This window comes from Petaurus breviceps, unplaced genomic scaffold, assembly GCF_028583685.1.
Source record: "Petaurus breviceps papuanus isolate PSGF00001 unplaced genomic scaffold, PetGlider_PUasm1.0 174, whole genome shotgun sequence".
In the NCBI taxonomy this organism is placed as follows: Eukaryota; Metazoa; Chordata; class Mammalia; order Diprotodontia; family Petauridae; genus Petaurus; species Petaurus breviceps.
Genome location: NW_027185761.1, coordinates 49,884,784 through 49,897,668, shown reverse-complemented (window position 1 = coordinate 49,897,668; position 12,885 = coordinate 49,884,784). Strand labels below are relative to the sequence as shown.

General features: G+C 40.6%; 1 protein-coding gene across 3 annotated transcripts in view; it reads right to left on the bottom strand.

The window, feature by feature from the left end:
- Nucleotides 1–12,885, bottom strand: part of ADAMTS9 (ADAM metallopeptidase with thrombospondin type 1 motif 9) — a 194,803-nt gene that overhangs the window by 78,570 nt on the left and 103,348 nt on the right. For all 3 annotated transcript variants that reach the window (XM_069084173.1, XM_069084174.1, XM_069084175.1), the window contains 2 exons: nt 7,078–7,239; nt 3,999–4,175 (listed from right to left, as the gene is read on the bottom strand). In XM_069084173.1, the coding sequence (XP_068940274.1) occupies nt 3,999–4,175; nt 7,078–7,239 (339 nt within the window). The remainder of the gene's footprint in view (nt 1–3,998; nt 4,176–7,077; nt 7,240–12,885) is intronic.

Genomic DNA, 12,885 nt, shown 5'->3' with positions numbered 1-12,885 from the left:
AATCTGAGGTGCCCAGATTCTAGAGAGATTTAAACCATGCTTAAAATCTTGTGTTCCTTTATGTTAGCGACCCTAGGCTAGAGAATCTAAGTGCCTATTTGACAAGCCTGGTGGAAAGATTTGGAAGAGTTTGCCAACTGAAGCTATGCTCAGATTCTTCTGTTACCAAAAACTTCTGCACACAAGGAAGCCTGGGGAAGTGACTTTTTTTTTTTTGGATAGATTCCATTTTGTGGGAGTAAATTGGGAGAGAAAAGCACAGCTCTGAGAAACTAATGGTGAGACTTGGTCACTTTCTGAAACCTGCTAAAAGCCCTATTTCATAGCAACATGTTACCACCTCAAGTAGAATATTGGCAAGATTGACAATTCTGATTATAGAAGCACCAAATATAAATGCCTAGAGCAGTTTTATGGCTATTGGTAGAACTGACTGAGGTATGATTCAATTTAGAGTTGGGAAGAAATATTACCATAGCACCCACAGAAATGAACATCAAGTCTAAAGCCTGCCATGGAAATTTGGGAAAACAAAAATCTATTTAGAACAATTTGTTCAGGACCAATGTAGCTATCGAAATAAAATATTTTAGATTTGAAGCTTTTAAAATTATGATTAAGAACATGATGTCTCACTTGTTACTAATGTGGTAAGCAATTTTAAAGATGCACGCAGACAATGGTCACTTTACCTAGAAAGCCACTTGAGTTTTAAAGGCCCTTCTAACATCAATGTTAGCCGTTCACATATGTGAAGGAATAGGGGCACATATACATTTCTGTAAATGAAGGTAACAAAGCACCATACTTCTCCTGCAATGCCAATGTTTCAGAAAATAGTGAGCAGGTACAAAAACATTTAAATTCAATATCATCAAATAATACATTTTAAAATTGATTAAAGTGCTAATGGTCAACCTAAAGTCCGATGCTTAAGGATTTCCTTGTACATGAGTGTATGTGAGCCTAAGCAAAGTAATCCAGCTGTTCTAGAGGGGGTCTGGAGAGGCAGGAAGCTTTGGTGTGGAGAGCCATGCCATGGAGACTTGCATTCAAGAGCTGGTTCTTGGTCTAGAATGAAGCCCCAAGGTAAGAAGCAGAATTCTGGAGTAGATAGAAAGCTGGCCTCAAAACCAAGAAGAGCCGAATTCAAATCCTGCCTCTGACACATCCTGGCCATGTGACCCTGGCCAAGTTAACTGATTCTCAGTGCTTGAGGTAACTCTCAGACTCTAAGTGACAAAGAAGATGCTGACCTGAATTGAGAGAAATGCCACATTTGGGCATTCCCTATACTACTAAAATCATGAATAAAGGTGCCAATTAGAAAACTAAATACTCTGGTTAAAAATAGCAGAAATCCATCCATTTGCGAGCACCAAAAATGGAAGAGATACACAAAGGCAGTGGGGATGGAAGCTGGCAATATTTGGGACATATTCCCTTCTACTTACTAAAAACATTAAGTCTCTAGTCCCTAGGTCCTTATCTTTGGAGCATATTGTGGAAATTTGAGGAGTAACTTAAGCTTGGGTCCCATTGAAGTGACATTTATCAAGGATTTGCACAGAGTGTTAACTATGAGATTATGGGAAAAAGACTCTGCTTCTCTATGCCTCAGTTTCCTCACTGGTAAAAACAAGAGGCTAGATTAAAAAACCCCTCCCAGGTACCTTCCTCTTCTAATACACAACGTTTTTATGAAGCTCTTCCCCTGCCCCCTTCTGTTTTCCCAAATAAATTATTTCTATGTAGAATAAAGTATGGAGATTTATTTATGGAACTAAAAGGTATATAGCTAGCTGTAGCTATAACATCTATTCTCCAAATCATAGGAAAAGAGTATTTGGGACTACCCACCCTCCACCTCTTGAAAGAGGAAATTGTGAAAATCAGAGATTAGCTACATTTCTGGAACTCATTATACTAAGAGGTCATAAGTACATTCTAAAAGTAACCTCAAGAATGCATAATTATCTAGTAAGAGACCTGGGGATGATTGACCCTCATATTCCTAAGTCAGTATCATGATCTTCCATAAACCATCCATTGGTCCCATTGTCAGAAGCCAAATAATGCTAGGGACAAAAACCTACTGATCTGTAGGTTTCAGAGGGTCAATGGCATTTCGGATTCTTTTCTTAGGCATCTGGCAAGAATTCTATGCTTACAATGTAGCTGGTGATAAGTAAGGTTATATTTTAAATCCTTCAGGCTTCGACTTAGGATTCTAAGTACTACATCTGTAACCAGTGCTCTAACTTCATCTCAGGGACCAAAGTCATTACATCCTCAGAAATGACATGAAGTACCAGTGATGCCCATAAGTGGACCCACCATGTGACTTACTTTGTAATGGCTGAGAATATTTCTCATAACCATTCTGAGTTAAAATAAAAATAAAACAAAACCATTATCTAACAACAATTCAATATAATACTGGATTTGAGTTTAGTGCAAATACTGTCTTCACGTGAAAATCTACTGCATTTACTGAGCAGATTGCAGGTGTCTCTCCCTCCTGAGCCCCCGCCCCACCCTCCCCATTGTACAATTTACTTAACTAAAATACTATATTTACACAGTCATTGATTCTGTTTACAAAGAGCTGTGCATAGAATTTACACCGGCATGTTTGTCAGTAGGAACAGAAGCCTAGATCAGAAAGGAAAAATGGTAAAACTGGTTTTACTGTCTTAATCTAAGTGAAAACATTTGAGGGCATCTCAACAACTACCAAATCACAAACTCTACAGCCATGTTCACTTTTCTTTAGAGATGCAGTGTCAGTATTCATTAAGTCTGTGGTCAAGATGGGGGTGGAAACATCTCAACAGTAACAACATCACCAGTTTCACCATTGTGTTCACTTTGTCTGCTTTGTACAGTCTTGGCAATCAAGGAGACAGTGGCGATGGGAGAAGGCGGAAAGTCAATCGGGTTTGACTGTCTTAACATAGGTGAAAACATTTGGAGAAGCTCAGCAGTCATCAAATCACCAGTTCCCCCACTGTGTTCCTTTTGTCTGCTTTGTAAGGACAGCCTCAATCAACAGTAAGACCAGAAGGGAGGAAAGTGGTGAAACTGGTTTGACTGTCAACATAGGCACAAACATTTGGGGCATCCAGACTGCCACCGAATCTTTGATTCCACCATCATCTTCACTTTGACTGCTTTATAGACAACAGTCTCAGTAATCACTAAGCCTGTCACTCTGCACAGTCACTCAAGGTAAAAAATAAGGAACACAGGCTATCATCAGAGAGCAGAATCCAAATCTGCTTTGGCTTCAATAAGCAGATTATTACCCTATTCAATCACAGGACAAAAAGAACTGCAAAAAGTTCAACTTGTACACAATATATTCAAACAAAACCTGCCAGTATTAAGCTTTGGAAATGAAGGATTTTGAGCTCATCTTCAGTCTGCCAAAATCAGAGAATTTTTTGTTTTTAATAAACCATAAGAGAGTCATCATCAAATGATCGGCTTACCAGATCATGGTTTTTTGTTTGTTTTTTGGGGGTGGGGGCGTCATAGTAATTCATTAAACTTTCTATTAAAGTACAGATGGGGTCATAGTCTATGTTGATGGAGAGGGGAGGGTGGGCTTGTACTGATGAAATCATAGTACACTGAAATGTACATCCCACAGTTACTGCTGGGTATGGTCTATAAATATGAAATTGTGGACTATATTCTTCTTTGTTTTAGCTAAGTTCTTTCTGAAGTCTACTTGCCCTTTTGAGCCAAAGAGGGGAAGGGAACCCATTGTTAAGTTCTCTTTGTGGTGCATCCAATAGGCCCCAGTGACCTGGCAGGATTACCATCCCTTCCACCATAACCAGTCTATTACAGTCAAAGAGGCTCTGGCAGACACACAATAGCATCTGCCTCAGTGGCTTTTCCCCAAATACCACAGCACAGGAAATGGCTAGTTAGATGGGTTATGGAGCACCTAGACACCAACGAACAAACATTAAGATTTAGGGCCGTACCGAGCTCCAAGGGCCAGAATTCCATCTCGCATCTTGAGGACAAGAATGAGTATTGCACTGCTCACGATCAGGAGGCTTATCCAGAATTTCACAGCTCAGGTCTGTAAATCGTTCCCCATCGGGACGTTGGCAAGCCACCAGTCTAGTCCGTGTTCCACCGCCACATGGCTTGGTGCACTGAAAGACAATGGAGATGGGTGAAGTCCATCACAACAACAAACAGGGGTTCGAAGGCTTTGGTTTTTTTGTATTGGCAACTTCTAAGCCACAAGGGAATTCCATGGTAATAGAGGATGGGCAAGGGTTTGATAAATAGGACTATCCTTTGAGTGGGGAATATGAAAGGTCTATAACAGGTAATCTCCACCAATGTTCTACTCTAATGTCTCATTTTGTTATGGAAGTGACCTAGGGTCAAGGCTAAGCCAAGAAACATTGGCTTTCATGGGTCCTGCCAAATTAGAAAGTGTGTGTGCGTTCCCTACACAAACTCTGGGATTATTGTCTAAAGATCAGCCAACTCAAATTCAGAGAGGGCCATCACTAGCACTCGTTTATAACCAGATGATGGTATTTTTCCCCCAACTACAGCACCTCAAGCATGCATGTGGTTGTTACCTGGAAGGGTGGAAGAAGAACTGGATTTCTTTAAGTATAAAGTACTATGGGCAATAATTTCCCATCAGTTCAATGCCTTTCCTTTGAGGTCTACATAAACAGAAGGTCTGTTCTGCTAAAGGTGAAGGGAGACTATATATGATAGGATCCTAGATTCAGAGGTGAAGGTGTCCAACCTCCTCAGTTTAGAGAGGAAGGGAGACTCAGGGAGGTGACTTGTGCAAGGTAACACAAGTAGTGTCAGAGAGTAGATCTGAACTCAGGACCTCTAACTCTAGAACATTGGCTCTTTCCATTGTGCCAAAGTATCTAAGAGTATAAAAGTCTAAGCATGTACATCTAAGAATCGCCAACTATTTCAAGGAGCTTTCTTTTTTCTAATCTCTAATATTCTCTTTAGGTTTCCATGAAATGCTTTTGAAGCTGACTCAATTTCCTTGAACAAAAACTGCATTTGGCAAAGATGAATCAGCAAATTGGTGGCAGTGTGAGGGGAAGTTCTGATTTCTGATGAAATCAAAGCCTTTTATGTGTGTTTCTAGGATAATAGAGCTGGAGAAAAGGATTTCATTTCCCTGATGTCATGATATCAGGAGCCAGGCCTCCCACAGAAATTGCATCCTCTTGCTGGTGATGACAACATCAATCACACACAACTCTTGACTCTTTGGGTGGTTCTGCAATAGCAGAAGCCCTGTCACAATCCCAGGAGGGAGATTTGTGGGAGAGAAGGGTTGGCTTCTCCAAGGAGTTCAGGGAAACTGGCAACATGTACATACAACTCCAAGCAAAGTGTCCTCTTTTATTCCATTAACAGAATCTGCCAGTGAGATGATGGAAGCCAACCAAAATCTTGCCTGCTGTTTGTGGCCTGTTAGTTACATGTTTAACACAACTGAACATAAACAAATGGTTTTAGGGAGGTGAGTGCTTGGAATCATGCACCCACTAGGCTCAAAGGGTTTCATGTGTCCTTTTTCATGGTTTTTCCAACCTTCAATCCTCATATTTACCATATAAAATTTATAGTTAAGACAAGAAAAGAACTCAACAAGGTCTCTTTCTTTATTCTAACCTGTAAATTCAAAAGTTGCTAGGAATGGGCTTAGCTATTTCAAGAAAAACTTCATGGCCCAGCAAATTACAATTTTGAACAAACAACAGCTGAGGAGTTAAAAAATAGAAGATGCATTAATAATTATTCACTCCAAAGAGTAAAACACAGTTCAGATGGGGATAATCGCACTGCATGTATTAAAGCTTTCCAAATTCAGAACATGGGGTCTGTTCTGAACCCAGGGAACCCGTGAACAGAAGCAGCACATTGCATGAAAGGAGACGGACTGAAAGTCAGGAGACTGAGGCTGAATACCTAGTTTTGGCTACTCTGTCACGCTGGTATGTCCCTAGATCTCCCTGGATCTCAGTTTCCTCATCTGTAAAATGAGGAGGTTATAGGCTAAATGGTTTCTGGGGTTTCTTCTTCTCTTGACAGAGAATCATGGGAATCTATGGTCAAATGAAAAAGTAGGCTTAATACTCCAGTGAAAAGAAGACTTGAGAAAAATATTTACTTGCAAAAAAAAAATAAACTCTGGGAATACATTAAACCCTTTAGTAACGAGGCAAAAGTCAATACTGCTCCAGTGAGTATGTTCATACATTAACTTCTAATTACTCATTTAATCCATTAAGGCACCTTTAAAAGGCCACAAGTGGTCGGTTGCTATATTTTCCTGAAAGATCCAGAAAAATTGCTGATAATCCAAGATTACTGCCTTAATGATCCAAATGAATGAGTTTAATAAAGAACAATAAAAATGGAGCTGATACAGATAATAACAGAACTTTAAATTTTGCAGAGCTCATTATTTATACCATTTCATTTGATCACCCTATAAGGTACATGGGGCAGGTAGCATCACCCCCATTTTGCAGATGGGGAAAGGGAGGTTCAGGGGCCTTAAATGAGGGAGAAGGCTGGGAGGGTGTGTGTTGTCTTTTTATTCCCCAGCACCTACTAAAGGTCTTGCAAACAGGAGGAGCTTAATAAATACTTGGTGATTAGTAAATGCCAGAGGCAGAATTTATAGGTGTTTGCACCTCATTTAAAATATATAACCTATGGGAAAGGTGGCATAATTTAGTAGACAGAGTTGACCACAGAGTGAGGAAGAACTTGATTTAAATCCTTCTTTTAACATACAATGGCTGTGTGACTACCTCTTAATGCCTGCAGTTGTCTAATGAGACAGATTACAGGAGTTGTCAATAGGCATCAGGGTAGAGTGATTCCTTGAAGCTGGCTTCCAACAGGGATGAAATCCCAGGTCCTTACTACTCCTTCCCAAATCTGTCTCCCCACCTCTCCCCCAAATCACACCAATATGGGGCAATTAGCCTGGAATGGCTGACACGACTTCCATCAACAAAGTAAAAAGAAGGCAGTAGATAATCTCACCTCTCCCCAGTTTCCATAAGCCCACTGAGGACAGGGGCCAGATTCACATGATCTCTGCTCATCAGGTTTGAGTCTCTCCACACAATCATTTGCAGCATATCCATTTTCATCTTGACAGACAACGACTCGCCGCTGGAACCCACCAGCACATGTACTAGAACACTGAACAAATCAATTTGAGAAATTAATCCAAGTCCCTTGCTACCAAGAAGAGCTAACTTCAGATGATGGGCTGATGGGATAAATAGTATCTTGAAAATTGACAAAATGATGAGAAACCATCGAGAAGACCACTGAAGTCTACATACTATTGAGTTACTCTAAGTACCACCCTGAGGGCAAAAGGTACATTTTATACTTTTTCTAAACCTTTAGGCAACTTGGACATATGGGGAGGGCAGGCATTCAAAAAATAGTTGTGCAATTATAAATGCAAAGGTTAACAGCTAACTCCAAGTAACAGAAAAACCAATAAGGATCCTGAAAAAATGAAAATGAAACTAGCATTTGTTCACTTGCTACCTGAGTCATCTTGGGTAAGGCCCTTTACTGTTCTGGGTCTCAGTTTCCTTATATGTAAAATGAGAGGCTTATGAAGTGCCTTCCAACTAAGATCTCAGATGTTAGGGAAAAGTAGGTTTAGTACTTAAATAAAGAGCACTAACTGAAGCAAGCATTATTTGGGAGTACTTTAAACTCGTCTGTAAAGAGACTGATTCTGATGCTGTTCATGCTTGTTTCTTCAAATGTTAGCAACTCATCTAATCATTAAAATCTTCTTCCTAAAATGCAGTGCCCTGAACTGAGCAGGGCAGATGGCAGCAGGACCGTCGGCTTCTAGTCCTGAACATCCGATGAGATGTGGCCAATGGAGCTGGTGAATTGCATTTGCTTAACTGCTTTTCTTTACTTCACAGGATAAATAAGATGATGTGTATTGGGGGGGGGGCGCACAGGCAGGAGCATCTATCCAAAAATGACTGCGATAACAAATGCATTTTTAGAGGGGGGGCAGAAAACATTTTTTCCCCCTTTTCAAAACACAATCACACTTATTATTTCACGTTATCTTTGCAGCATCTTTCTGAAAAGGTCAAGGGGGTGAGATTTAAAAAAAAAGAATTTGCCACTCAATGCTCCAAATGCTTATTTTGACTCAGCTCCCTTTTCCATTGCTTAGCTTCCTTTACAACGAATGGGCCAAATCCTGTCCTTGGTGGATATCTAGTGAAGCTTTAATGTCAAGTTAGTTAACTGTGGAAAGAAAAGGCTGCTTTTTACAGTGATCCCACTACCACACTCAGAGGTTCGGACTTTAGAGCTGAAGGATCTGGGCTCCAATCCTTACCCAGCCAGTTACTTACAGAACCTTGGGCAAGTCACTTAATGTCATTGGGACTCAGTCTTTCCCTCTGTAAAACGGGGTTGGATGAGATGACCTCTAAGGTCCTTCCTTGGTCTAAATCATTGAGCAGGTAAGGGAACCTTCAGTATAATTCCTGGGACTGCCTGTTTTCTTTCCAACTCTTTCCCAACATTTTAGCAATTTTAACAAATTAGCAATAGCTAATTGCACTTTCACTTCTCCAAATGTGTTTTGGTCAAGTCCATATGGTCAAATTTCCCTCCAGAAACATTTTGATCCTCATTATTTCCTATCATGCTTTTCATAGACCCAACAATGCACTATAGGAACTTTCCATGCTGTTTTTGCATTGCCTTCTCATTTTATCTGCATCTCAGGGGTATTTTCTCCTTTGCATAATTTCCTTATCTTTCTAAACTCTCTCTGTGTTTGCTAGCTCCCCTTGTTCAAACTAGCCTGATTCACCTATAAAGGAACCATCTGTTACAAAAGCAACCCAGTTCCCAAGATCCTATAAGCCTTGAGTTGAATCAGCAACAATTTCGAGGTCTTTGTTCAGATATTGGATTTTCAAGCCTTATCTAACCCCAAACAAATGCTATTATTATTTCAGAACAGAAAATATCACTACTTCCCCAGCTTCATCTTACGCCAAGGTATTCCTTTCCCTGCTACAATGCTTTTGCCCACTGCCATTATCTGCTGTTGGGAATTACAGTCCTTGCCCTCACTGGTCAAACAGAGGTTGTTTTTCTTTTTAAACTACTATCTCCAATACCAGTTTGCAGTAGATTATTATTTTTCTCTGGGGAATCAATTTGATGTATTTGAATGTATGTGTGTGTGTTTGTACTGTTCAGTTCACACGAATCTCATACTATATCCCCAAAGGATTATGGTCTACATGCTATGGATGGCCTTCAAAATACTGAGGCTTGTGATTTTTCAGACACCTCCCCCACCTTGGCCAGCTCTAGAAACAAATCAAATTAACTCTGTCATTGGGTCTGGCCATGCCTTTCCTTGACACTTTACAAATCAAAATATCATTCCTTGTCTATTACTCCCTAAATGAGTTGAGATGTCTCCTATTAGAATGCAAAGTCTTTGAGGGAGATGAACTTTGCTTTTGATAATTGTATGCCCAGCACTTGGTACAGTTCCTCTGTCCTTCCCTCCTCTCTTCCACTTCTCTCTCCTCTCCTCTCTTGTCATAGCCCCTCCTTCCCTCCCTCCTCTCCCCTCCCCTTCTCTCCTCCACTCCCCAGTCCTATACTGTTTTCTCCCTTCCTCTCCTCTTGTCTTCACCTCTCCTTCCTTCCCTTCTGAACCTTCCCCTCCTCTTCTCTTTTTCTCTTCCACTCCTCAATCCTAACCTCTTTTCTCTCCTTGCCTTCTCTCTACTCTTTTCCTCTCCTCCCTCCCTTCCTTTCATTCATCATAAACACTAAGTAATCAAGTACAAATTCTGAGCCCTGAGTCAATGTTGTCAGTAGAGACACCTTGTCTTTGAGAACTGAAAGGCGAACAGATTTTCAATTTTTCCTACACTGATGACACTGCTTGTATTTTGACACACTAAAAAGATGGGGTGTTGGGCTGAGAATTAAGAAAACCTGGGTCCATACCCCAGCTCTGAGGCTTTATTTATCTGTGTGTCTTTAGGACATCTTTTCTGCTCTCCCACTCCCAGCTGGTGGTAGAGCTCAGTAACACAGGGAACTGTGGAACTTTAAATCAGAAAGACTTGAGTTCAAATCCTGCTTCAGGTACTTACTAGTTAAGTGACCCTGGGCAAGTCACTTAACATCTCCTTATGTGTAAAGTGAGGATAATATCTAATCTACCTCAGAGAGCTGTCATGAGAACCAAATGAGATAATATACTTTGCAAACCATAAAGCACTGCAGAAATGCTACCTTATTTTTGTGCTTTCTTCCACACTTTTATCTTCTGTTACTTAATATATATGTATATATAGACATACTATTTTTATCTTATCTTATCTTATCCCCTCCGTAGAATACAAGCTCCAGGGTCAGAGGGTGGGACTTTTGGTTTCTTTGTTGTAAGTCTTTGCACACAATGCTTGGCACCTGTAGGCAGTTAATTAATGCTTGTTAAATGTTGAAGTGAAATGTGATCTTGAGTCCATAGATCCATTGGCATCTACGTGCCTCACTCAACTCTGTTGAATTCCCAAGTTGTTTCGGTTCCTGAGCTCACCTCTCCAACAAGGCTGTTTGCTTCTCCAGGGCAGTGAATGAGTCAGTTTTTTCCTCCCCATTTTCCTCAGTGCCTAGCCCACTACTGGCATGGAGGTTCAGAGCTTTACTGGAAGAGACAACCTAGTCCAACCCCATGATTTTACGGATGAGGAACCAGAGAAATCAAGCGACTATTTAAATATCTGGGTTGGCCCTGAGCAAGCTGTTGGAATTCTCTGGTAGTAAAGCTGAGATTTGAACTGAGGTCCCTTAACTCTTTCCATGGTTTTGTTACTCTATCCATTAGCGGGCAAATACTCAGTAAATTTTTAACTCTTTCACTGAAGTGTTTATTTAATCCTTGACCTGCAATTTCCCCAGTGTTAGGAAATGTCTCATTGAGTTGCCTGGGGACACTCAGAGATTAAATGTTTTAGCCAAGGTCATATGTACAGTCAATATGTGTCAAAGGCAGGATTGGAGTCCAGATGTTCCAAACTTTAAGGCTGGCCTCGAGTTCTTTTTAGCATGCTAAACCCTCTCTTAGTATTTCTAGATTTAGATTTGGGAATTTATACCAATGCCCAAATGTCTATTTTATAGCTCTGCTTCCAATTCTAATCAATTTTATTTGACATTCCTTTGGATATCTACCATAACTCTGGAACCCAGTGACCATCCCTCCTGTCAGCCAGAACTTTCCTCTGACATTTACAGGTACTCAGTTATCTGAACACCTGTGATTTTGCTAGCAAGCTTCCTGTGCTCCTGGGCAATTACATTAAAAAACAAAAACAAAAAAAAGCTTTCTGCCACTCTCTCCACATCAGTTAGATGCAAGTGAGGCTGATGTAAGTATAAAGGAACACTGTTGTTCCATCAACCAAGCCTTTGACAAGAAGGATAGGCCTCTGGAGAGCTACACTGTTTGCAAGTGAGTTACAAAGACAACTTTTCTGCATTCACTAAAAAAAACCCCGATGCAAACTGTTCATTCATCCCTTACAAAATGGACTTCCAATTCCAAGCAAACTTCATTGGTGACTCCAGATTCTTAGTCTACAAAGGCTTTATGAACACTTGATTGTCCTAAGGAGCATAGCAGAGCAGGTGCGTCAAACCAAGACTGGTTAGCTTTACTTAGGCCTAAAGCCTCTGTGCACAAAGGGGGCAGAATGGGATTGGCCAATGCTAGAAGAGTCAATGGACCAAATCCTAAAGGAATTGGAACACTGCCCAGAGGCAAGGTTTTTAATCCTGAAAGGAAGACAAGGTGGCCGAAGTTGTCCCAAATAATAATTGCATCTTTCTCTGGGGAAGCATTAAAAGCTATCATTACAATGCATGGGCATGGGTTTTGAGTTTCTTGAAACAGGAAGAATCATGGGGTACTCAGAGATTATCTCCATTAGCCACTTTTTAATCCCTCAAAGCCTAAATCCTTTATGACCTATGAAAAGAAAGATAAGGGGGGAGGAGGGGGAGGATCGAAAAGGGGAGGAAAGAGAGGGAAGAAGATCAAAGATTGGCACAATATAGAACTCTCAGACATAAATATTCCCCCCGTGAAAATACAATCAATTTACTGACTCATGCCCACAGTGGAAAACTGACTCCTTTCCTCCCAAAGTCCAATGCTCTTCACCCCATTAAATAATATATAATATAATAATTATAATTAAATCCACCCATTAAATAATTAGATACAACCATTCAGGAGGAGACAACAGAATGAAAAAAAAATTTCTTTAAAAGGTAACTGCATAGTGGTGGTGCAGTGAATAGAGTGCCCCCACCTGGAGTCAGAAAGATGCATCTTTGGGAGTTTAAATCCAGCCTCAGACACTTATAAGCTGTGTGACCCAGGGCAAGTCACTTAACCCTGTTTGCCTCAGTTTCCTTATCTGTAAAATGAGCTGGGGGGAAAAAGGCAAACCACTCCAGTATCTTTGCCAAGAAAATCCCAAATGAGGTCATGAAGAATTGGACATGACAACAATGACTGAACAACAAGTTTAACAATGAATAAATTCCTACTGTCTTTACACAGGGTTAGGGAATAGCTGGGATCATTTTCCATGAAGCCCACCTGCCACTCAATTAAATGAAGCAGTTTCTTGGTGTTTCACTTCATCATTTACTTTTGGAGAAAGAGAGAAAGGGAGGGAGAGACAAAGGGGGAGGGAGGAAGAGAGAGAGAGAGAGAGAGAGAGAGAGAGAGAGAGAGAGAGAGAG